The sequence below is a fragment of the Nerophis lumbriciformis genome, linkage group LG29 (genome assembly GCF_033978685.3).
Source record: "Nerophis lumbriciformis linkage group LG29, RoL_Nlum_v2.1, whole genome shotgun sequence".
In the NCBI taxonomy this organism is placed as follows: domain Eukaryota; kingdom Metazoa; phylum Chordata; class Actinopteri; order Syngnathiformes; family Syngnathidae; genus Nerophis; species Nerophis lumbriciformis.
The window spans coordinates 33283927-33310716 of NC_084576.2; the positions used below are offsets into that span (position 1 = coordinate 33283927).

The 26790-nt window shown below is 33.0% G+C and overlaps 1 protein-coding gene across 2 annotated transcripts in view; it reads right to left on the minus strand.

The window, feature by feature from the left end:
• Positions 1 to 6142: 6142 nt before the first annotated feature.
• The window catches only part of hltf (helicase-like transcription factor), an 86410-nt gene continuing 65762 nt past the window's right edge, over positions 6143 to 26790 (minus strand). For both annotated transcript variants that reach the window (XM_061924460.2, XM_061924459.2), the window contains 3 exons: positions 14208 to 14388; positions 8134 to 8214; positions 6143 to 6568 (listed from right to left, as the gene is read on the minus strand). In XM_061924460.2, the coding sequence (XP_061780444.1) occupies positions 6425 to 6568; positions 8134 to 8214; positions 14208 to 14388 (406 nt within the window). In that variant the 3' untranslated portion in view covers positions 6143 to 6424. The remainder of the gene's footprint in view (positions 6569 to 8133; positions 8215 to 14207; positions 14389 to 26790) is intronic.

Consider the following 26790-nt stretch of genomic DNA (forward strand, 5'->3'; position numbering starts at 1 on the left):
CCCAGAAGTGACGTTGATTCATTGAAATAACTCTCCATCGCCGGTGTCTCAAAGGGCTGCACAAACTACAACTGCATACCTGCCAACTTTTGAAATCAGAAAAACATTCAAAATTCACATTTCTATCACAATTATCATACTGTAAACATGGTAAGCTAACTTCATTAAAATTAATAGTCCTGTCAATAGCATGGAATTACAATTCAAATGTAGTTTTTTTGTAAGCCTTTCAAAAGAATTCAAAATATGAAAAATTAATGAAAATTAATTGAAGCCATCAGACACTTGAAAAGTGGCACATCACATCTCTAATGTAATCATTTGAACTTTTCAACAGAAATAGCACTGCAAAAATATTAAGGACATACTTTCTGTATTTTGGTAGTTATGCTGTCAACATTTAACAAGATTTCTTCAACTTGGACTTGAAAGCATAAATAGTATAAACACTTTTAACAGTATGTCGTGCTGTGAAATACAGCCGACAGGATTGCGCACCAAACACGAAGCAAGGCCAAAGCGCATGCATGGTGCAGGAGAACAAAGGACTTCTTTCATTTAAGGTTTGTGATAAACCATCAAACTCATTCGTTAAAAGGACTCTATAGTAATATAAAGCGAATTTTTCAGGACATTATCATGCAAGAAAAGTTTATTTTTGGGACCGCGATCACCGCGTAATGATTTTTAAAGGTTGCATTACAAACATTTAACTGTCCCATGTGATCAGCCAGTGCGATTGGAAGTCCATGCTCAATTATTGCCTCCGTAAATAAAACTTTGGCATTTATCACATCCAAAGAATCTGTTTGGGCGACGAAAAACGTTGAAAGTTTTCCACTTGTATCGCTAGCAACGGCATTAGACTTGTGTTTTTTTGTCCCAACGGGGTCTTTTACATCGCTAATTCCTCCGTGTCCGATCGAAAAATCTTGTCTGCACAAGGTGCAATTCGCGTAGTTTTCACCCTTTTTTTTTTTTAAATTAATGAAAAAACTTATTTTTTATCACTAAAACCGTACGAATTACGGGAAAACCGGAGTAGTTGGCAGGTATGCAACTGGTCCAAGCCCACATCTGGGCAAGGGGGAAAAAACTCCAAAAAATGAGGAAAAAGAAACCTTGGGAAGGGTCCGTAGACGTGGGAACCCCCTTCCTTGGTGACGAACGGATAGTTTTTTAATGATTTGTGATCATCTCAGACTTCAGTCCATTGGGGGCAAGCACAGCGTCACCACAACACTCTTTCCACACCTTTTATTTGGGCCTTTTCTAATTACATAGCATTACATTTTGCAGCTGCTCCTAAGGGGAGGTGGTCATAAACTGCTGTTGCACTCGGTCATAAACAGTTCAAAGAAAAGGTGCCTGGAGCTGCGTCAGGTTCTGCTTCCTCCCCGCTTTGTAGATCTCGGGTCAGGACAAGGTCTTCCTGTGGCTGTCTATAGATCAAAGAAACAGACACCTCCATGTCGCATCCAATCGCACACAGTGGAGGTTTACAAGCCTTTTTGCTTGATAAGATGAAAGACAGCTTTTGTCTTCTCGCAGGGAGAGCTGAAATCACTTATATACAATTATTCTGACACAGCCGGTCCCAGGATGTGGTCTTCTATGTCAACAATGCAGAAATGTCACCATGAAGAGGATATATCATAATATATCCGCAATATATCCATAATTTACCCGCAATATATCCATAATATATCCGCAATATATCATAATATATCCATAATTTACCCGCAATATATCCATAATATATCCGCAATATCATAATATACCTGCAATATATCCATAATTTACCCGCAATATATCCATAATATAGCCATAATATATCCGCAACAAATCGGCTATACATCCATAATATATCCATAATTTACCCGCAATATATCCATAATATATCCGCAACATATCTGCAATATAGCCATAATTTACCTGCAATATATCCATAATTTACCCGCAATATATCCATAATTTACCCGCAATATATCCATCATTTACCCGCAATATACCCATAAAATACCCGCAATATATCATAATATATCCATAATTTACCCGCAATATATCCATCATTTACCCGCAATATACCCATAAAATACCCGCAATATATCATAATATATCCATAATTTACCCGCAATATATCCATAATATACCCGCAATATATCCATAATATATCCATATTTTACCCGCAATATATCCATAATTTACCCGCAATATATCCATAATTTACCCGCAATATATGCATAATATATCCATAATTTACCCGCAATATATCAATATACCCGCAATATACCCATAAAATATCCATAATTTACCCGCAGTATATCCGTAATATATCCGCAATATATCCATAATTTACCCGCAATATATCCATAATTTACCCGCAATATATCCATAATATACCCGTAATATATCCATAATATACCCGTAATATATCCATAATTTACCCGCAATATATCCATAATTTACCCGAAATACATCCATAATATATCCATAATTTACCCGCAATATATCCATAATATATCCGTAATTTACCCGAAATATATCCATAATTTACCCGCAATACATCCATAATTTACCCGCAATACATCCATAATTTACCCGCAATATATCCATAATTTACCCGTAATATATCCATAATTTACCCGCAATATACCCATAAAATACCCGCAATATACCCATAAAATACCCGCAATATACCCATAAAATACTCGCAATATATCCATAATTTACCCGCAATATATCCATAATATATCCGCAATATATCCATAATTTGCCCGCAATATATCCATAATTTGCCCGCAATATATCCATAATTTACCCGCAATATATCCGCAATACATCCATAATTTACCCGCAATATATCCATAATTTGCCCGCAATATATCCATAATTTACCCGCAATATATCCATAATATATCCATAATTTACCCGCAATATATCCATAATTTACCCGCAATATATCCATAATATACCCATAAAATACCCGCTTTACACTGTGAAAGCCAATATCTAAGTTACATTTAAAGCAGTGTGGGTGGCACTGGGGGCAGGTGGGTAAAGTGTCTTGCCCAAGGACACAACGGCATTGACTAGGATGGCTGAAGCGGGGATCGAACCTGCAACCCTCAAGTTGCTGGCATGGCCACTCTACCAACCGAGCTATACCACCCTGTGATATGACCTGAGTGCTTTGCCCCAGGTCAAGACTTGGAACAGTTGGCGCCTCCTCCCAGACTGGAACCTCCACATGGAGGGATTTGTAATGGAGAAGCAGCAGGTCAACTGGTATTTAAATTGGAACTTAAATGCTTCTGAGGTAGCATCTTTAACTATTGCTGGCAGAACATTCCAGAGTACTAAAAGCCCGAATAGAAAATGCTCGAGGGCCTTTTGGGCTCAGGAATTACTAATAATCCATGTTCTTAGAACGTAGACATCTGGACAGAACGTAGGGTACAATACGGCGCTGAACTTTTATCTGGCTGAATACCAATATACGATATATATTGCAATCTTTTTTTGTCCGGACAGTGAATTTAGACAAAGTTAAACCCAAATAAGCCTGTCAAGCTGGAGGAGCCCAACGCAGAGCAGAAAATAAAAAGTACTCGAAAGGACAGATCAATTGAAGAACATCAGATCAACTCCATGTTGATTTCGATGTAATGTAAAAAAGTGACGTAAATTATATAGCGCTGTTTCTCTAGAGACTCAAAGCACTTTAACCCATTGTCTTCAAACCAGTGTGGGGGCAGGTTGGCAAAATGTCCTTGGACCCAAGGACACACTTCTCGATTTGAACCTACGTCTATTTTTAGTAGGAAATCCACGCAACTTGAGTGACGCGAGACCCCAGCTTCATACCCTCGGCAGGGTCCTTGGGCCCAATCAGTCTACATGTTTTGTGGACTTGCAGAAGACGTCCGACCGTGTCCCCCGGGAAGTCCTGCTCAGAGTATGGCGTATTGGATTGCCTGATTGTGGCGGTCCGTTCCCTGTATGATCGTGGAAGAGCTTGGTCCGCATTGCCGGCAGTGAGTTGGACTAATTTCCAGTGAGGGTTGGACCCCGCCAGGGCGGCCATTTGTCACAGATTATGGACAGAAGTTCTAGGCGCAGTCAGGGCATTGAGGGGATCCGATTTAGTGGCTGCAGGATTAACCTGATGGCTTCATCTGGCCAGGATCTTCAGCTCTCACTGGATAGGTCTAATGGTTCTTGCCCAGAAAAGGGTGAGTGTCCGCTCCGAGATCCTGCTTCAAGTAGACGAGTTTAAGTACCTTTGGGTTTTGTTCGAAGAGTGGATTGACAGGCGGCGGCGTCTGCAGTAATTCGGACCCTGCATCAATCCGTCGCAGTGAAAGAGAGAAGACTCTCCGGTTCGATCTACGCTACTATCCTCATATATGGTCATGAGCTTTGGGTTGATCGAAAGATCACGGTCACAAGTGGTAAAAACGAGTTTCCTTCGTCGGGTGGCGGCGCTCTCCCTGTATGATCGGTGTCAGAGCTTGGTTTGCATTGCCGGCAGTAAGTCAAACCCGTTGGATGATGTGGTCCTGATGGCAGCCAGGATCTTCAGCTCTCACTGGATAGGCGCAATGGTTCTTGCCCAGAAAAGGGTGTCTGCTCCGAGATCCTGCTTCAAGTAGACGAGTTCAAGTACCTCTGGGTTTTGTTAATCAGTGAGGGAAGAGTGGATTGACAGGCGGTGGCATCTGCAGTGATGCGGACCCTGTATCAATCAGTCGCAGTGAAAGAGGCAAGGCTCTCAATTTACTGGTCAATCTACACTCCCATCCTCATATAGAGTCATGAGCTTTGGATTGTGGCTGAAAGGACAAAATCACGGTCACAAGTGGTACGAGTTTCCTCCATCGGGTGGCGGGGCTCTCCCTGTATGATCGGTTCAGAGCTTGGTCCGCATTGCCGGCAGTAAGTCAAACCCGTTGGATAATGTGGTCCTGATGGCTTCATCTGGCCAAGGTCTTCAGCTCACTGGATAGGTCCAATGGTTCTTGCCCAGAAAAGGGTGAGTGTCCGCTCCGAGATCCTGCTTCAAGTAGACGAGTTTAAGTACCTTTGGGTTTTGTTCGAAGAGTGGATTGACAGGCGGCGGCGTCTGCAGTGATGCGGACCCTGCATCGATCCTTCGCAGTGAAAGAGAGAAGACTCTCCGGTCGACCTACGTTGATCGAAAGATCACGGGTACAAGTGGTAAAAACGAGTTTCCTTCGTTGGGTGGCGGCGCTCTCCCTGTATGATTGGTTTGCATTGCCGGCAGTAAGTCAAACCCGTTGGATGATGTGGTCCTGATGGCAGCCAGGATCTTCATCTCTCACTGGATAGGCGCAATGGTTCTTGCCCAGAAAAGGGTGTCTGCTTCGAGATCCTGCTTCAAGTAGGGTTTTGTTCATCAGTGAGGGAAGAGTGGATTGACAGGCGGTGGCATCTGCAGTGATGCGGACCCTGTATCGATCAGTCGCAGTGAAAGAGGCAAGGCTCTCAATTTACTGGTCGATCTACGTTCCCTATCCTTACGGACAAGATCACGGGTACTAGTGGTCAAAACAAGTTCTTCCTCAGAGATAGGGTGAGAGGCTCTGTCATTCAGGAGGAGCTCAGAGTAAAGCTGATGAGGTGGTTCAGGAATCTAATCCAGGATGCCTCCCTGGGGAGGTTTTCGGGCATGTCCGACCAGTAAGAGGCCACCTCGGAAGATCCAAGACACAGACTGACTGATCTAGGAACTCCTTGGGATCCGTTGGCAGGATCAAGTCGTGGTAGCTGGGAAAGGAAAGTCTGCTTAGACTGATGCCCCAGCAACCCGACCTCGGGTAAGCGGAGCAAGACGGATGGAAAGATGCTTGGCCTTTCTCCTTGGGAACTTGCCAATTTTCCATCTTGCAAGATGAGCTTCAAGAGAACACTGCTGGGAAACGTTCAGGATAAAAATAAAAATGTGAAGCACATTAAAATCCTTCCCTTTGTCTTCTTCTTAAGACTGTTTGGTGTACATAAATTCTCATGCCATGTGTGTTTGTTGTCAACAGCCAACAGTTTCTAGCCATCAACCTGTCTGCCAGTTGAAATGTTCATGTAATAAAGACACTAATGATAGGAAGAAAAACTGTTTTTTTTGCAATGTTTGTATTCTAAAAGCAGATGAAAATGCTGACATTGAATTTGTTTGAACATTCCACATAGTCCAAAAGAAATGAAATGGTGTTTTTGTTTCTTCCAAATGGTTGTTTTATAAAGCAGGAATGTATACCCCACACACGTCTGAAGCGGACTATCGAATGTGGAACAACCAAATGATATTTTTTTAGCATCAGTGTGGAGAATCTATCCTAAACACAAACGCAAGAACATCCAAACTACCAACAAGTTGTAAAAATTAAAAACAAAAACCCGAAGACTACAACTCCATCAGCGCCTTGATGTCGTTGATGCGCGACGTCTTCCTGCCGGGGCCGGTGGAGCCCAAGGCCGACTCCACTAAATCCTGCTTCTGCTTCTGAATCTTCACCATGTTTTCTTCCACGGAGTCCTTCACGATAAACTGCAAGCACACACACATTCTTGTCTTGGTTACCTTCTTGAGACCTGAGAACAATGCCTACCTCTTTAGGACCAACCTTTCTAGATACCGTATTAGCCGCACCTAAAAACCACAAATTTACTCAAAAGCTGACAGTGCGCCTTATAACCCGGTGCGCTTTATATATGGATTAATATTAAGATTCATTTTCATAAAGTTTCGGTCTCGCAACTACGGTAAACAGCCGCCATCTTTTTTCCCCGTAGAACAGGAAGTGCTTCTTCTTCTACGCAAGCAACCGCCAAGGTAAGCACCCGCCCCCATAGAACAGGAAGCGCTTCTTCTTCTACTGTAAGCAACCACCCGCCCCCGTAGAAGAAGAAGAAGCGCGCGGATATTACGTTTCATTTCCTTTGTTTGTTTACATCTGTAAAGACCACAAAATGGCTCCTACTAAGCGACAGGTTTCCGGTTCATGAAAAGACGCAATCTCTCCATCCGCACACGGACTACTATTTCACAGCAACTGCCTAAAGACTTTCAAGAAAAGCTGGCTACTTTCCGTGCATATTGTAAAAACAAGATAGCTGAAAAAATGATCCGGCCAGAGAACATTATCAACATGGACGAGGTTCCACTGACTTTTGATATTCCTGTGAACCGCACTGTGGATACAACGGGAGCACGTACGGTGAATATTCGCACCACAGGGAATGAGAAGTCATCCTTCACTGTGGTTCTAGCTTGCCATGCTAATGGCCAGAAACTTCCACCCATGGTGATATTCAAAAGGAAGACCTTGCCAAAAGAGACCTTTCCAGCCGGCGTCATCATAAAAGCTAACTCGAAGGGATGGATGGATGAAGAAAAGATGAGCGAGTGGTTAAGGTAAGTTTACGCGAAGAGGCCGGGTGGCTTTTTTCACGCAGCTCCGTCCATGTTGATATACGACTCCATGCGCGCCCACATCACGCTGGTTTTTAATATATTATTAAAGTTTGACTGACCTATCTGACTGTTTTTTTGACATTCCTTTAGCGCAGTTAGATGCGGCTTATAACACGGGGCGGCTTATAGGTGGACAAAGTTTTGAAATATGCCGTTCATTGAAGGCGCGGCTTATAACCCAGGGCGGCTTATGGTGCGGAAAATACGGTATATAAAGAAGTGTATTTACAACATTAATAATATATACATACTATGTAAATAGTATGTATATATATATATAGTAGTTAATTTTTTGTTTGTAATTGATTTTTAATCCTCGTTTTTTACTTCAAGTTATTACAATATGTCTCTATATACATTTTTTTTAATAAATTTTGGCCAAAGGGGGCGCATTTCAATTTCTTACACACACTTGTTATTTCATATGTTGACCAGAGGGGGAGCACTTTTAAAAGAGACACAGTCAATTTGAAAAGTCCCGCCTTTTTGGGACCACCCTCATTTTGATAGATGTCCCCAGCAGGGGGTGCAAATGAGACATTGTATCACTTGTTCACACCTCCTCATATGGAAGATACTTTTCCTTCTTCATGTCTAAAGAAGGCTAGAAATACAAGAACACACAAATATTTTCCTACTTTGGTGACAAAGACCTTCCTCTTCTGGCCCAGACGATGGCAGCGGTCGACACATTGCTCCTCAGTGGCTGGGTTCCACGCCTAAATAACAAATACCAAACATTGGTGTGTGTGCCAAGATGAAATAATACAAATATATTACCAAAACTCAAAAGGTGAATTTTGCTTTAACTATTGATTTGACAAATTCTTTGTTGACCTGACAAAGTATTTATTTATTCCATGGACCACTTTCAATTTCATCAAATTTATCACATTTTTACTAGCGCTGTCAAAATCCATTTCACTCAAAGAAATCAATAATAGTGTACAAAATGTCAATAATAGTGTACAATGTCAGGTCATATGTCAATAATAGTGTACAATGTCAGGTTATGTCAATAATAATAATGTACAATGTCAGGTCATATGTCAATAATAGTGTACAATGTCAGGTCATGTCAATAATAATGTACAATGTCAGGTCATGTCAATAATAGTGTACAATGTCAGGTCATATGTTAATAATAGTGTACAATGTCAGGTCATGTTAATAATAATAGTGTACAATGTCAGGTCATGTCAATAACAGTGTACAATGTCAGGTCATATGTCAATAATAGTGTACAATGTCAGGTCATGTCAATAATAATGTACAATGTCAGGTCATGTCAATAATAGTGTACAATGTCAGGTCATGTTAATAATAATGTACAATATCAGGTTATGTCAATAATAATAGTGTACAATGTCAGGTCATATGTCAATAATAGTGTACAATGTCAGGTCATGTCAATAATAATAATAGTGTACAATGTCAGGTCATGTCAATAATAATGTACAATGTCAGGTCATGTCAATAATAGTGTACAATGTCAGGTCATGTCAATAATAATGTACAATGTCAGGTCATGTCAATAATAATAGTGTACAATGTCAGGTCATATGTCAATAATAGTGTACAATGTCAGGTCATATGTCAATAATAGTGTACAATGTCAGGTCATATGTCAATAATAATGTACAATGTCAGGTCATGTCAATAATAGTGTACAATGTCAGGTCATGTCAATAATAGTGTACAATGTCAGGTCATGTCAATAATAATGTACAATGTCAGGTCATATGTCAATAATAGTGTACAATGTCAGGCCATATGTCAATAATAATGTACAATGTCAGGTCATGTCAATAATAATGTACAATGTCAGGTCATGCTAATAATAATGTCAGGTCATGTCAATAATAATAGTGTACAATATCAGGTCATGTCAATAATAGTGTACAATGTCAGGTCATATGTCAATAATAGTGTACAATGTCAGGTAATGTTAATAATACTGTACAATGTCAGGTCATGTCAATAATAATAATAGTGTACAATGTCAGGTCATGTCAATAATAGTGTACAATGTCAGGTCATATGTCAATAATAGTGTACAATGTCAGGTCATGTGTCAATAATAATATACAATGTCAGGTCATGTCAATAATAATGTACAATGTCAGGTCATGTCAATAATAGTGTACAATGTCAGGTCATGTCAATAATAATGTACAATGTCAGGTCATGTCAATAATAGTGTACAATGTCAGGTCATGTCAATAATAGTGTACAATGTCAGGTCATGTCAATAATAGTGTACAATGTCAGGTCATGTTAATAATAATAGTGTACAATGTCAGGTCATGTTAATAATAATGTACAATGTCAGGTCATGTTAATAATAATAGTGTACAATGTCAGGTCATGTTAATAATAGTGTACAATGTCAGGTCATATCAATAATAGTGTACAATGTCAGGTCATATGTCAATAATAGTGTACAATGTCAGGTCATGTCTTATAATAGTGTACAATGTCAGGTCATGTTAATAATAATAGTGTACAATGTCAGGTCATGTCAATAATAGTGTACAATGTCAGGTCATGTCAATAATAGTGTACAATGTCAGGTCATATGTCAATAATAGTGTACAATGTCAGGTCATGTCTTATAATAGTGTACAATGTCAGGTCATGTTAATAATAATAGTGTACAATGTCAGGTCATGTTAATAATAGTGTACAATGTCAGGTCATGTTAATAATAGTGTACAATGTCAGGTCATGTCAATAATAGTGTACAATGTCAGGTCATATGTCAATAATAGTGTACAATGTCAGGTCATATGTCAATAATAATGTACAATGTCAGGTCATGTCAATAATAATGTACAATGTCAGGTCATGTCAATAATAGTGTACAATGTCAGGTCATGTTAATAATAATAGTGTACAATGTCAGGTCATGTTAATAATAGTGTACAATGTCAGGTCATGTTAATAATAGTGTACAATGTCAGGTCATGTCAATAATAGTGTACAATGTCAGGTCATATGTCAATAATAGTGTACAATGTCAGGTCATGTTAATAATAGTGTACAATGTCAGGTCATGTCAATAATAGTGTACAATGTCAGGTCATATGTCAATAATAGTGTACAATGTCAGGTCATATGTCAATAATAGTGTACAATGTCAGGTCATGTCAATAATAATGTACAATGTCAGGTCATGTCAATAATAATGTACAATGTCAGGTCATGTCAATAATAGTGTACAATGTCAGGTCATGTCAATAATAGTGTACAATGTCAGGTCATGTCAATAATAGTGTACAATGTCAGGTCATGTCAATAATAGTGTACAATGTCAGGTCATATGTCAATAATAGTGTACAATGTCAGGTCATGTTAATAATAATAGTGTACAATGTCAGGTCATGTTAATAATAATAGTGTACAATGTCAGGTCATATGTCAATAATAGTGTACAATGTCAGGTCATATGTCAATAATAGTGTACAATGTCAGGTCATGTCAATAATAATGTACAATGTCAGGTCATGTCAATAATAATGTACAATGTCAGGTCATGTCAATAATAGTGTACAATGTCAGGTCATGTCAATAATAGTGTACAATGTCAGGTCATGTCAATAATAATAGTGTACAATGTCAGGTCATGTCAATAATAATAGTGTACAATGTCAGGTCATGTTAATAATAATAGTGTACAATGTCAGGTCATATGTCAATAATAGTGTACAATGTCAGGTCATGTTAATAATAATGTACAATGTCAGGTCATGTCAATAATAGTGTACAATGTCAGGTCATGTCAATAATAATAGTGTACAATGTCAAGTCATGTTAATAATAATAGTGTACAATGTCAGGTCATGTTAATAATAGTGTACAATGTCAGGTCATGTCAATAATAGTGTACAATGTCAGGTCATATGTCAATAATAGTGTACAATGTCAGGTCATATGTCAATAATAATGTACAATGTCAGGTCATGTCAATAATAATGTACAATGTCAGGTCATGTCAATAATAGTGTACAATGTCAGGTCATGTCAATAATAGTGTACAATGTCAGGTCATATGTCAATAATAATGTACAATGTCAGGTCATGTCAATAATAATGTACAATGTCAGGTCATGTCAATAATAGTGTACAATGTCAGGTCATGTTAATAATAGTGTACAATGTCAGGTCATGTTAATAATAGTGTACAATGTCAGGTCATATGTCAATAATAGTGTACAATGTCAGGTCATGTCAATAATAGTGTACAATGTCAGGTCATGTTAATAATAATAGTGTACAATGTCAGGTCATGTTAATAATAGTGTACAATGTCAGGTCATGTTAATAATAGTGTACAATGTCAGGTCATGTCAATAATAGTGTACAATGTCAGGTCATATGTCAATAATAGTGTACAATGTCAGGTCATATGTCAATAATAGTGTACAATGTCAGGTCATGTCAATAATAATGTACAATGTCAGGTCATGTCAATAATAATGTACAATGTCAGGTCATGTCAATAATAGTGTACAATGTCAGGTCATGTCAATAATAGTGTACAATGTCAGGTCATGTCAATAATAGTGTACAATGTCAGGTCATATGTCAATAATAGTGTACAATGTCAGGTCATGTTAATAATAATAGTGTACAATGTCAGGTCATGTTAATAATAATAGTGTACAATGTCAGGTCATATGTCAATAATAGTGTACAATGTCAGGTCATGTCAATAATAATGTACAATGTCAGGTCATGTCAATAATAATGTACAATGTCAGGTCATGTCAATAATAGTGTACAATGTCAGGTCATGTCAATAATAATAGTGTACAATGTCAGGTCATGTCAATAATAATAGTGTACAATGTCAGGTCATGTTAATAATAATAGTGTACAATGTCAGGTCATATGTCAATAATAGTGTACAATGTCAGGTCATGTTAATAATAATGTACAATGTCAGGTCATGTCAATAATAGTGTACAATGTCAGGTCATGTCAATAATAATAGTGTACAATGTCAAGTCATGTTAATAATAATAGTGTACAATGTCAGGTCATGTTAATAATAGTGTACAATGTCAGGTCATGTCAATAATAGTGTACAATGTCAGGTCATATGTCAATAATAGTGTACAATGTCAGGTCATATGTCAATAATAATGTACAATGTCAGGTCATGTCAATAATAATGTACAATGTCAGGTCATGTCAATAATAGTGTACAATGTCAGGTCATATGTCAATAATAATGTACAATGTCAGGTCATGTCAATAATAATGTACAATGTCAGGTCATGTCAATAATAGTGTACAATGTCAGGTCATGTTAATAATAGTGTACAATGTCAGGTCATGTTAATAATAGTGTACAATGTCAGGTCATGTCAATAATAATGTACAATGTCAGGTCATGTCAATAATAGTGTACAATGTCAGGTCATATGTCAATAATAATGTACAATGTCAGGTCATGTCAATAATAATGTACAATGTCAGGTCATGTCAATAATAGTGTACAATGTCAGGTCATGTTAATAATAGTGTACAATGTCAGGTCATGTTAATAATAGTGTACAATGTCAGGTCATATGTCAATAATAGTGTACAATGTCAGGTCATGTCAATAATAATGTACAATGTCAGGTCATGTCAATAATAATGTACAATGTCAGGTCATATGTCAATAATAATAGTGTACAATGTCAGGTCATGTTAATAATAGTGTACAATGTCAGGTCATATGTCAATAATAGTGTACAATGTCAGGTCATGTCAATAATAATGTACAATGTCAGGTCATGTCAATAATAATGTACAATGTCAGGTCATGTCAATAATAGTGTACAATGTCAGGTCATGTCAATAATAATAGTGTACAATGTCAGGTCATGTTAATAATAATAGTGTACAATGTCAGGTCATGTCAATAATAGTGTACAATGTCAGGTCATGTCAATAATAGTGTACAATGTCAGGTCATGTCAATAATAATGTACAATGTCAGGTCATGTCAATAATAATGTACAATGTCAGGTCATGTCAATAATAGTGTACAATGTCAGGTCATGTCAATAATAGTGTACAATGTCAGGTCATGTTAATAATAATAGTGTACAATGTCAGGTCATGTCAATAATAATAGTGTACAATGTCAGGTCATGTTAATAATAATGTACAATGTCAGGTCATGTTAATAATAATAGTGTACAATGTCAGGTCATGTCAATAATAATAGTGTACAATGTCAGGTCATGTCAATAATAGTGTACAATGTCAGGTCATGTCAATAATAATGTACAATGTCAGGTCATGTCAATAATAATGTACAATGTCAGGTCATGTCAATAATAGTGTACAATGTCAGGTCATGTCAATAATAGTGTACAATGTCAGGTCATGTTAATAATAATAGTGTACAATGTCAGGTCATGTCAATAATAATAGTGTACAATGTCAGGTCATGTTAATAATAATAGTGTACAATGTCAGGTCATGTCAATAATAGTGTACAATGTCAGGTCATGTTAATAATAATAGTGTACAATGTCAGGTCATGTTAATAATAATAGTGTACAATGTCAGGTCATGTCAATAATAGTGTACAATGTCAGGTCATGTCAATAATAGTGTACAATGTCAGGTCATGTTAATAATAATAGTGTACAATGTCAGGTCATGTCAATAATAATAGTGTACAATGTCAATAATAGTTAATGTTACTCACTGGGTCCATGAGGAAGACGTGTGAGGCGGCTGTCAGGTTAAGCCCCACCCCTCCAGCTTTGAGTGACAGCAGCATGACGGTGGGGCTGCTGGCGGAGACACTCTGGAAGTCCTGAATCACCTGAGTGCGTTTCTTCTGGCTCATGGTCCCGTCCAGGCGCACAAAGCGGAAGCCGTGCTCCCTGTTGGGGGAACACACCTGGGTTACCTATTTTACTACCTAGCAATGTTAACACTATTTTACTACCTAGCAATGTTAACACTATTTTACTACCTATCAATGTTAACACTATTTTACTACCTATCAATGTTAACACTATTTTACTACCTATCAATGTTAACACTATTTTACTACCTATCAATGTTAACACTATTTTACTACCTATCAATGTTATTTTACTACCTATCAATGTTAACACTATTTTACTACCTATCAATGTTAACACTATTTTAGTACATATGAATGTTAGTGTGGAACACTATTTTAGTACCTATGAATGTTAACACTATTTTAGTAGTCATACCTATGAATGTTAACACTATTTTAGTAGTCATACCTATTAACACTATTTTAGTAGTCATACCTATGAATGTTAACACTATTTTAGTAGTCATACCTATGAACACTATTTTAGTAGTCATACCTATGAATGTTAACATTATTTTAGTAGTCATACCTATGAATGTTAACACTATTGTAGTAGTCATACCTATGACTGTTAACACTTAGTAGTCAAACCTATTAACACTATTTTAGTAGTCATACCTATGAATGTTAACACTATTTTAGTAGTCATACCTATTAACACTATTTTAGTAGTCATACCTATGAATGTTTACACTATTTTAGTAGTCATACCTATTAACACTATTTTAGTAGTCATACCTATGAATGTTAACACTTTTTAGTAGTCATACCTATGAATGTTAACACTATTTTAGTAGTCATACCTATGAATGTTAACACTATTTTAGTAGTCATACCTATGAATGTTAACACTATTTTAGTAGTCATACCTATGAATGTTAACACTATTTTAGTAGTCATACCTATGAATGTTAACACTATTTTAGTAGTCATACCTATGAATGTTAACACTATTTTAGTAGTCATACCTATTAACACTATTTTAGTAGTCATACCTATGAATGTTTACACTATTTTATGAATGTTAACACTATTTTAGTAGTCATACCTATTAACACTATTTTAGTAGTCATACCTATGAATGTTAACACTATTTTAGTAGTCATACCTATGAATGTTTACACTATTTTAGTAGTCATACCTATGAATGTTAACACTATTTTAGTAGTCATACCTATTAACACTATTTTAGTAGTCATACCTATGAATGTTTACACTATTTTAGTAGTCATACCTATGAATGTTTACACTATTTTAGTACTCATACCTATTAACACTATTTTAGTAGTCATACCTATGAATGTTTACACTATTTTAGTAGTCATACCTATGAATGTTAACACTATTTTAGTAGTCATACCTATGAATGTTAACACTATTTTAGTAGTCATACCTATTAACACTATTTTAGTAGTCATACCTATGAATGTTAACACTATTTTAGTAGTCATACCTATTAACACTATTTTAGTAGTCATACCTATGAATGTTTACACTATTTTAGTAGTCATACCTATTAACACTATTTTAGTAGTCATACCTATGAATGTTAACACTTTTTAGTAGTCATACCTATGAATGTTAACACTATTTTAGTAGTCATACCTATGAATGTTAACACTATTTTAGTAGTCATACCTATGAATGTTAACACTATTTTAGTAGTCATACCTATGAATGTTAACACTATTTTAGTAGTCATACCTATGAATGTTAACACTATTTTAGTAGTCATACCTATGAATGTTAACACTATTTTAGTAGTCATACCTATTAACACTATTTTAGTAGTCATACCTATGAATGTTTACACTATTTTATGAATGTTAACACTATTTTAGTAGTCATACCTATTAACACTATTTTAGTAGTCATACCTATGAATGTTAACACTATTTTAGTAGTCATACCTATGAATGTTTACACTATTTTAGTAGTCATACCTATGAATGTTAACACTATTTTAGTAGTCATACCTATTAACACTATTTTAGTAGTCATACCTATGAATGTTTACACTATTTTAGTAGTCATACCTATGAATGTTTACACTATTTTAGTACTCATACCTATTAACACTATTTTAGTAGTCATACCTATGAATGTTTACACTATTTTAGTAGTCATACCTATGAATGTTAACACTATTTTAGTAGTCAGACCTATGAATGTTTACACTATTTTAGTAGTCATACCTATTAACACTATTTTAGTAGTCATACCTATGAATGTTAACACTATTTTAGTAGTCATACCTATTAACACTATTTTAGTAGTCATACCTATGAATGTTTACACTATTTTATGAATGTTAACACTATTTTAGTAGTCATACCTATTAACACTATTTTAGTAGTCATACCTATGAATGTTTACACTATTTTAGTAGTCATACCTATGAATGTTTACACTATTTTAGTACTCATACCTATTAACACTATTTTAGTAGTCATACCTATGAATGTTTACACTATTTTAGTAGTCATACCTATGAATGTTAACACTATTTTAGTAGTCATACCTATGAATGTTTACACTATTTTAGTAGTCATACCTATGAATGTTTACACTATTTTAGTAGTCATACCTATTATTACTATTTTAGTAGTCATACCTATGAATGTTAACACTATTTTAGTAGTCATACCTATGAATGTTAACACTTAGTAGTCATACCTATTAACACTATTTTAGTAGTCATACCTATGAATGTTAACACTTTTTAGTAGTCATACCTATGAATGTTAACACTATTTTAGTAGTCATACCTATGAATGTTAACACTATTTTAGTAGTCATACCTATGAATGTTAACACTATTTTAGTAGTCATACCTATGAATGTTAACACTATTTTAGTAGTCATACCTATGAATGTTAACACTATTTTAGTAGTCATACCTATTAACACTATTTTAGTAGTCATACCTATGAATGTTTACACTATTTTAGTAGTCATACCTATGAATGTTTACACTATTTTAGTAGTCATACCTATTATTACTATTTTAGTAGTCATACCTATGAATGTTAACACTATTTTAGTAGTCATACCTATGAATGTTAACACTTAGTAGTCATACCTATTAACACTATTTTAGTAGTCATACCTATGAATGTTAACACTATTTTAGTAGTCATACCTATGAATGTTAACACTATTTTAGTAGTCATACCTATGAATGTTAACACTATTTTAGTAGTCATACCTATGAATGTTAACACTATTTTAGTAGTCATACCTATTAACACTATTTTAGTAGTCATACCTATGAATGTTAACACTTAGTAGTCATACCTATTAACACTATTTTAGTAGTCATACCTATGAATGTTAACACTTTTTAGTAGTCATACCTATGAATGTTAACACTATTTTAGTAGTCATACCTATGAATGTTAACACTATTTTAGTAGTCATACCTATGAATGTTAACACTATTTTAGTAGTCATACCTATGAATGTTAACACTATTTTAGTAGTCATACCTATTAACACTATTTTAGTAGTCATACCTATGAATGTTTACACTATTTTATGAATGTTAACACTATTTTAGTAGTCATACCTATGAATGTTTACACTATTTTAGTAGTCATACCTATGAATGTTAACACTATTTTAGTAGTCATACCTATGAATGTTAACACTATTTTAGTAGTCATACCTATTAACACTATTTTAGTAGTCATACCTATGAATGTTTACACTATTTTATGAATGTTAACACTATTTTAGTAGTCATACCTATTAACACTATTTTAGTAGTCATACCTATGAATGTTAACACTATTTTAGTAGTCATACCTATGACTGTTAACACTTAGTAGTCATACCTATTAACACTATTTTAGTAGTCATACCTATGAATGTTAACACTATTTTAGTAGTCATACCTATGAATGTTAACACTATTATAGTAGTCATACCTATGAATGTTAACACTATTTTAGTAGTCATACCTATGAATGTTAACACTATTTTAGTAGTCATACCTATGACTGTTAACACTATTTTAGTAGTCATACCTATGAATGTTAACACTATTATAGTAGTCATACCTATGAATGTTAACACTATTTTAGTAGTCATACCTATTAACACTATTTTAGTAGTCATACCTATGAATGTTTACACTATTTTATGAATGTTAACACTATTTTAGTAGTCATACCCATTAACACTATTTTAGTAGTCATACCTATGAATGTTTACACTATTTTAGTAGTCATACCTATGAATGTTAACACTATTTTAGTAGTCATACCTATGAATGTTAACACTATTTTAGTAGTTATACCTATTAACACTATTTTAGTAGTCATACCTATGAATGTTTACACTATTTTATGAATGTTAACACTATTTTAGTAGTCATACCTATTAACACTATTTTAGTAGTCATACCTATGAATGTTAACACTATTTTAGTAGTCATACCTATGACTGTTAACACTTAGTAGTCATACCTATTAACACTATTTTAGTAGTCATACCTATGAATGTTAACACTATTTTAGTAGTCATACCTATGAATGTTAACACTATTTTAGTAGTCATACCTATGAATGTTAACACTATTTTAGTAGTCATACCTATGAATGTTAACACTATTTTAGTAGTCATACCTATGAATGTTAACACTATTTTAGTAGTCATACCTATGAATGTTAACACTATTTTAGTAGTCATACCTATGAATGTTAACACTATTTTAGTAGTCATACCTATGACTGTTAACACTATTTTAGTAGTCATACCTATGAATGTTAACACTATTTTAGTAGTCATACCTATGAATGTTTACACTATTTTAGTAGTCATACCTATTGACACTATTTTAGTAGTCATACCTATGAATGTTTACACTATTTTAGTAGTCATACCTATGAATGTTTACACTATTTTAGTAGTCATACCTATGAATGTTTACACTATTTTAGTAGTCATACCTATGAATGTTAACACTATTTTAGTAGTCATACCTATGAATGTTAACACTATTTTAGTAGTCATACCTATGAATGTTTACACTATTTTAGTAGTCATACCTATTAACACTATTTTAGTAGTCATACCTATGAATGTTTACACTATTTTAGTAGTCATACCTATGAATGTTAACACTATTTTAGTAGTCATACCTATGAATGTTAACTATTTTAGTAGTCATACCTATGAATGTTTACACTATTTTAGTAGTCATACCTATGAATGTTAACACTATTTTAGTAGTCATACCTATGAATGTTAACACTATTTTAGTAGTTATACCTATTAACACTATTTTAGTAGTCATACCTATGAATGTTTACACTATTTTATGAATGTTAACACTATTTTAGTAGTCATACCTATTAACACTATTTTAGTAGTCATACCTATGAATGTTAACACTATTTTAGTAGTCATACCTATGACTGTTAACACTTAGTAGTCATACCTATTAACACTATTTTAGTAGTCATACCTATGAATGTTAACACTATTTTAGTAGTCATACCTATGAATGTTAACACTATTTTAGTAGTCATACCTATGAATGTTAACACTATTTTAGTAGTCATACCTATGAATGTTAACACTATTTTAGTAGTCATACCTATGAATGTTAACACTATTTTAGTAGTCATACCTATGAATGTTAGTGTGGACCACTATTTTAGTAGTCATACCTATGAATGTTAACATTATTTTAGTAGTCATACCTATGAATGTTAACACTATTTTAGTAGTCATACCTATGAATGTTAACACTATTTTAGTAGTCATACCTATGAATGTTTACACTATTTTAGTAGTCATACCTATTAACACTATTTTAGTAGTCATACCTATGAATGTTAACACTATTTTAGTAGTCATACCTATGAATGTTTACACTATTTTAGTAGTCATACCTATTAACACTATTTTAGTAGTCATACCTATGAATGTTTACACTATTTTAGTAGTCATACCTATGAATGTTTACACTATTTTAGTAGTCATACCTATGAATGTTAACACTATTTTAGTAGTCATACCTATGACTGTTAACACTTAGTAGTCATACCTATTAACACTATTTTAGTAGTCATACCTATGAATGTTAACACTATTTTAGTAGTCATACCTATGAATGTTAACACTATACCTATGAATGTTAACACTATTTTAGTAGTCATACCTATGACTGTTAACACTTAGTAGTCATACCTATTAACACTATTTTAGTAGTCATACCTATGAATGTTAACACTATATTAGTAGTCATACCTATGAATGTTAACACTATTTTAGTAGTCATACCTATGAATGTTAACACTATACCTATGAATGTTAACACTATTTTAGTAGTCATACCTATGACTGTTAACACTATTTTAGTAGTCATACCTATTAACACTATTTTAGTAGTCATACCTATGAATGTTTACACTATTTTAGTAGTCATACCTATGAATGTTTACACTATTTTAGTAGTCATACCTATGAATGTTAACACTATTTTAGTAGTCATACCTATGACTGTTAACACTATTTTAGTAGTCATACCTATTAACACTATTTTAATAGTCATACCTATGAATGTTAACACTATTTTAGTAGTCATACCTATGAATGTTAACACTATTTTAGTAGTCATACCTATTAACACTATTTTAGTAGTCATACCTATGAATGTTTACACTATTTTAGTAGTCATACCTATGAATGTTTACACTATTTTAGTAGTCATACCTATTATTACTATTTTAGTAGTCATACCTATGAATGTTAACACTATTTTAGTAGTCATACCTATGAATGTTAACACTTAGTAGTCATACCTATTAACACTATTTTAGTAGTCATACCTATGAATGTTAACACTATTTTAGTAGTCATACCTATGAATGTTAACACTATTTTAGTAGTCATACCTATGAATGTTAACACTATTTTAGTAGTCATACCTATGAATGTTAACACTATTTTAGTAGTCATACCTATTAACACTATTTTAGTAGTCATACCTATGAATGTTAACACTTAGTAGTCATACCTATTAACACTATTTTAGTAGTCATACCTATGAATGTTAACACTTTTTAGTAGTCATACCTATGAATGTTAACACTATTTTAGTAGTCATACCTATGAATGTTAACACTATTTTAGTAGTCATACCTATGAATGTTAACACTATTTTAGTAGTCATACCTATGAATGTTAACACTATTTTAGTAGTCATACCTATTAACACTATTTTAGTAGTCATACCTATGAATGTTTACACTATTTTATGAATGTTAACACTATTTTAGTAGTCATACCTATGAATGTTTACACTATTTTAGTAGTCATACCTATGAATGTTAACACTATTTTAGTAGTCATACCTATGAATGTTAACACTATTTTAGTAGTCATACCTATTAACACTATTTTAGTAGTCATACCTATGAATGTTTACACTATTTTATGAATGTTAACACTATTTTAGTAGTCATACCTATTAACACTATTTTAGTAGTCATACCTATGAATGTTAACACTATTTTAGTAGTCATACCTATGACTGTTAACACTTAGTAGTCATACCTATTAACACTATTTTAGTAGTCATACCTATGAATGTTAACACTATTTTAGTAGTCATACCTATGAATGTTAACACTATTATAGTAGTCATACCTATGAATGTTAACACTATTTTAGTAGTCATACCTATGAATGTTAACACTATTTTAGTAGTCATACCTATGACTGTTAACACTATTTTAGTAGTCATACCTATGAATGTTAACACTATTATAGTAGTCATACCTATGAATGTTAACACTATTTTAGTAGTCATACCTATTAACACTATTTTAGTAGTCATACCTATGAATGTTTACACTATTTTATGAATGTTAACACTATTTTAGTAGTCATACCCATTAACACTATTTTAGTAGTCATACCTATGAATGTTTACACTATTTTAGTAGTCATACCTATGAATGTTAACACTATTTTAGTAGTCATACCTATGAATGTTAACACTATTTTAGTAGTTATACCTATTAACACTATTTTAGTAGTCATACCTATGAATGTTTACACTATTTTATGAATGTTAACACTATTTTAGTAGTCATACCTATTAACACTATTTTAGTAGTCATACCTATGAATGTTAACACTATTTTAGTAGTCATACCTATGACTGTTAACACTTAGTAGTCATACCTATTAACACTATTTTAGTAGTCATACCTATGAATGTTAACACTATTTTAGTAGTCATACCTATGAATGTTAACACTATTTTAGTAGTCATACCTATGAATGTTAACACTATTTTAGTAGTCATACCTATGAATGTTAACACTATTTTAGTAGTCATACCTATGAATGTTAACACTATTTTAGTAGTCATACCTATGAATGTTAACACTATTTTAGTAGTCATACCTATGAATGTTAACACTATTTTAGTAGTCATACCTATGACTGTTAACACTATTTTAGTAGTCATACCTATGAATGTTAACACTATTTTAGTAGTCATACCTATGAATGTTTACACTATTTTAGTAGTCATACCTATTGACACTATTTTAGTAGTCATACCTATGAATGTTTACACTATTTTAGTAGTCATACCTATGAATGTTTACACTATTTTAGTAGTCATACCTATGAATGTTTACACTATTTTAGTAGTCATACCTATGAATGTTAACACTATTTTAGTAGTCATACCTATGAATGTTAACACTATTTTAGTAGTCATACCTATGAATGTTTACACTATTTTAGTAGTCATACCTATTAACACTATTTTAGTAGTCATACCTATGAATGTTTACACTATTTTAGTAGTCATACCTATGAATGTTAACACTATTTTAGTAGTCATACCTATGAATGTTAACTATTTTAGTAGTCATACCTATGAATGTTTACACTATTTTAGTAGTCATACCTATGAATGTTAACACTATTTTAGTAGTCATACCTATGAATGTTAACACTATTTTAGTAGTTATACCTATTAACACTATTTTAGTAGTCATACCTATGAATGTTTACACTATTTTATGAATGTTAACACTATTTTAGTAGTCATACCTATTAACACTATTTTAGTAGTCATACCTATGAATGTTAACACTATTTTAGTAGTCATACCTATGACTGTTAACACTTAGTAGTCATACCTATTAACACTATTTTAGTAGTCATACCTATGAATGTTAACACTATTTTAGTAGTCATACCTATGAATGTTAACACTATTTTAGTAGTCATACCTATGAATGTTAACACTATTTTAGTAGTCATACCTATGAATGTTAACACTATTTTAGTAGTCATACCTATGAATGTTAACACTATTTTAGTAGTCATACCTATGAATGTTAGTGTGGACCACTATTTTAGTAGTCATACCTATGAATGTTAACATTATTTTAGTAGTCATACCTATGAATGTTAACACTATTTTAGTAGTCATACCTATGAATGTTAACACTATTTTAGTAGTCATACCTATGAATGTTTACACTATTTTAGTAGTCATACCTATTAACACTATTTTAGTAGTCATACCTATGAATGTTAACACTATTTTAGTAGTCATACCTATGAATGTTTACACTATTTTAGTAGTCATACCTATTAACACTATTTTAGTAGTCATACCTATGAATGTTTACACTATTTTAGTAGTCATACCTATGAATGTTTACACTATTTTAGTAGTCATACCTATGAATGTTAACACTATTTTAGTAGTCATACCTATGACTGTTAACACTTAGTAGTCATACCTATTAACACTATTTTAGTAGTCATACCTATGAATGTTAACACTATTTTAGTAGTCATACCTATGAATGTTAACACTATACCTATGAATGTTAACACTATTTTAGTAGTCATACCTATGACTGTTAACACTTAGTAGTCATACCTATTAACACTATTTTAGTAGTCATACCTATGAATGTTAACACTATATTAGTAGTCATACCTATGAATGTTAACACTATTTTAGTAGTCATACCTATGAATGTTAACACTATACCTATGAATGTTAACACTATTTTAGTAGTCATACCTATGACTGTTAACACTATTTTAGTAGTCATACCTATTAACACTATTTTAGTAGTCATACCTATGAATGTTTACACTATTTTAGTAGTCATACCTATGAATGTTTACACTATTTTAGTAGTCATACCTATGAATGTTAACACTATTTTAGTAGTCATACCTATGACTGTTAACACTATTTTAGTAGTCATACCTATTAACACTATTTTAATAGTCATACCTATGAATGTTAACACTATTTTAGTAGTCATACCTATGAATGTTAACACTATTTTAGTAGTCATACCTATTAACACTATTTTAGTAGTCATACCTATGAATGTTTACACTATTTTAGTAGTCATACCTATGAATGTTTACACTATTTTAGTAGTCATACCTATTATTACTATTTTAGTAGTCATACCTATGAATGTTAACACTATTTTAGTAGTCATACCTATGAATGTTAACACTTAGTAGTCATACCTATTAACACTATTTTAGTAGTCATACCTATGAATGTTAACACTATTTTAGTAGTCATACCTATGAATGTTAACACTATTTTAGTAGTCATACCTATGAATGTTAACACTATTTTAGTAGTCATACCTATGAATGTTAACACTATTTTAGTAGTCATACCTATTAACACTATTTTAGTAGTCATACCTATGAATGTTAACACTTAGTAGTCATACCTATTAACACTATTTTAGTAGTCATACCTATGAATGTTAACACTTTTTAGTAGTCATACCTATGAATGTTAACACTATTTTAGTAGTCATACCTATGAATGTTAACACTATTTTAGTAGTCATACCTATGAATGTTAACACTATTTTAGTAGTCATACCTATGAATGTTAACACTATTTTAGTAGTCATACCTATTAACACTATTTTAGTAGTCATACCTATGAATGTTTACACTATTTTATGAATGTTAACACTATTTTAGTAGTCATACCTATGAATGTTTACACTATTTTAGTAGTCATACCTATGAATGTTAACACTATTTTAGTAGTCATACCTATGAATGTTAACACTATTTTAGTAGTCATACCTATTAACACTATTTTAGTAGTCATACCTATGAATGTTTACACTATTTTATGAATGTTAACACTATTTTAGTAGTCATACCTATTAACACTATTTTAGTAGTCATACCTATGAATGTTAACACTATTTTAGTAGTCATACCTATGACTGTTAACACTTAGTAGTCATACCTATTAACACTATTTTAGTAGTCATACCTATGAATGTTAACACTATTTTAGTAGTCATACCTATGAATGTTAACACTATTATAGTAGTCATACCTATGAATGTTAACACTATTTTAGTAGTCATACCTATGAATGTTAACACTATTTTAGTAGTCATACCTATGACTGTTAACACTATTTTAGTAGTCATACCTATGAATGTTAACACTATTATAGTAGTCATACCTATGAATGTTAACACTATTTTAGTAGTCATACCTATTAACACTATTTTAGTAGTCATACCTATGAATGTTTACACTATTTTATGAATGTTAACACTATTTTAGTAGTCATACCCATTAACACTATTTTAGTAGTCATACCTATGAATGTTTACACTATTTTAGTAGTCATACCTATGAATGTTAACACTATTTTAGTAGTCATACCTATGAATGTTAACACTATTTTAGTAGTTATACCTATTAACACTATTTTAGTAGTCATACCTATGAATGTTTACACTATTTTATGAATGTTAACACTATTTTAGTAGTCATACCTATTAACACTATTTTAGTAGTCATACCTATGAATGTTAACACTATTTTAGTAGTCATACCTATGACTGTTAACACTTAGTAGTCATACCTATTAACACTATTTTAGTAGTCATACCTATGAATGTTAACACTATTTTAGTAGTCATACCTATGAATGTTAACACTATTTTAGTAGTCATACCTATGAATGTTAACACTATTTTAGTAGTCATACCTATGAATGTTAACACTATTTTAGTAGTCATACCTATGAATGTTAACACTATTTTAGTAGTCATACCTATGAATGTTAACACTATTTTAGTAGTCATACCTATGAATGTTAACACTATTTTAGTAGTCATACCTATGACTGTTAACACTATTTTAGTAGTCATACCTATGAATGTTAACACTATTTTAGTAGTCATACCTATGAATGTTTACACTATTTTAGTAGTCATACCTATTGACACTATTTTAGTAGTCATACCTATGAATGTTTACACTATTTTAGTAGTCATACCTATGAATGTTTACACTATTTTAGTAGTCATACCTATGAATGTTTACACTATTTTAGTAGTCATACCTATGAATGTTAACACTATTTTAG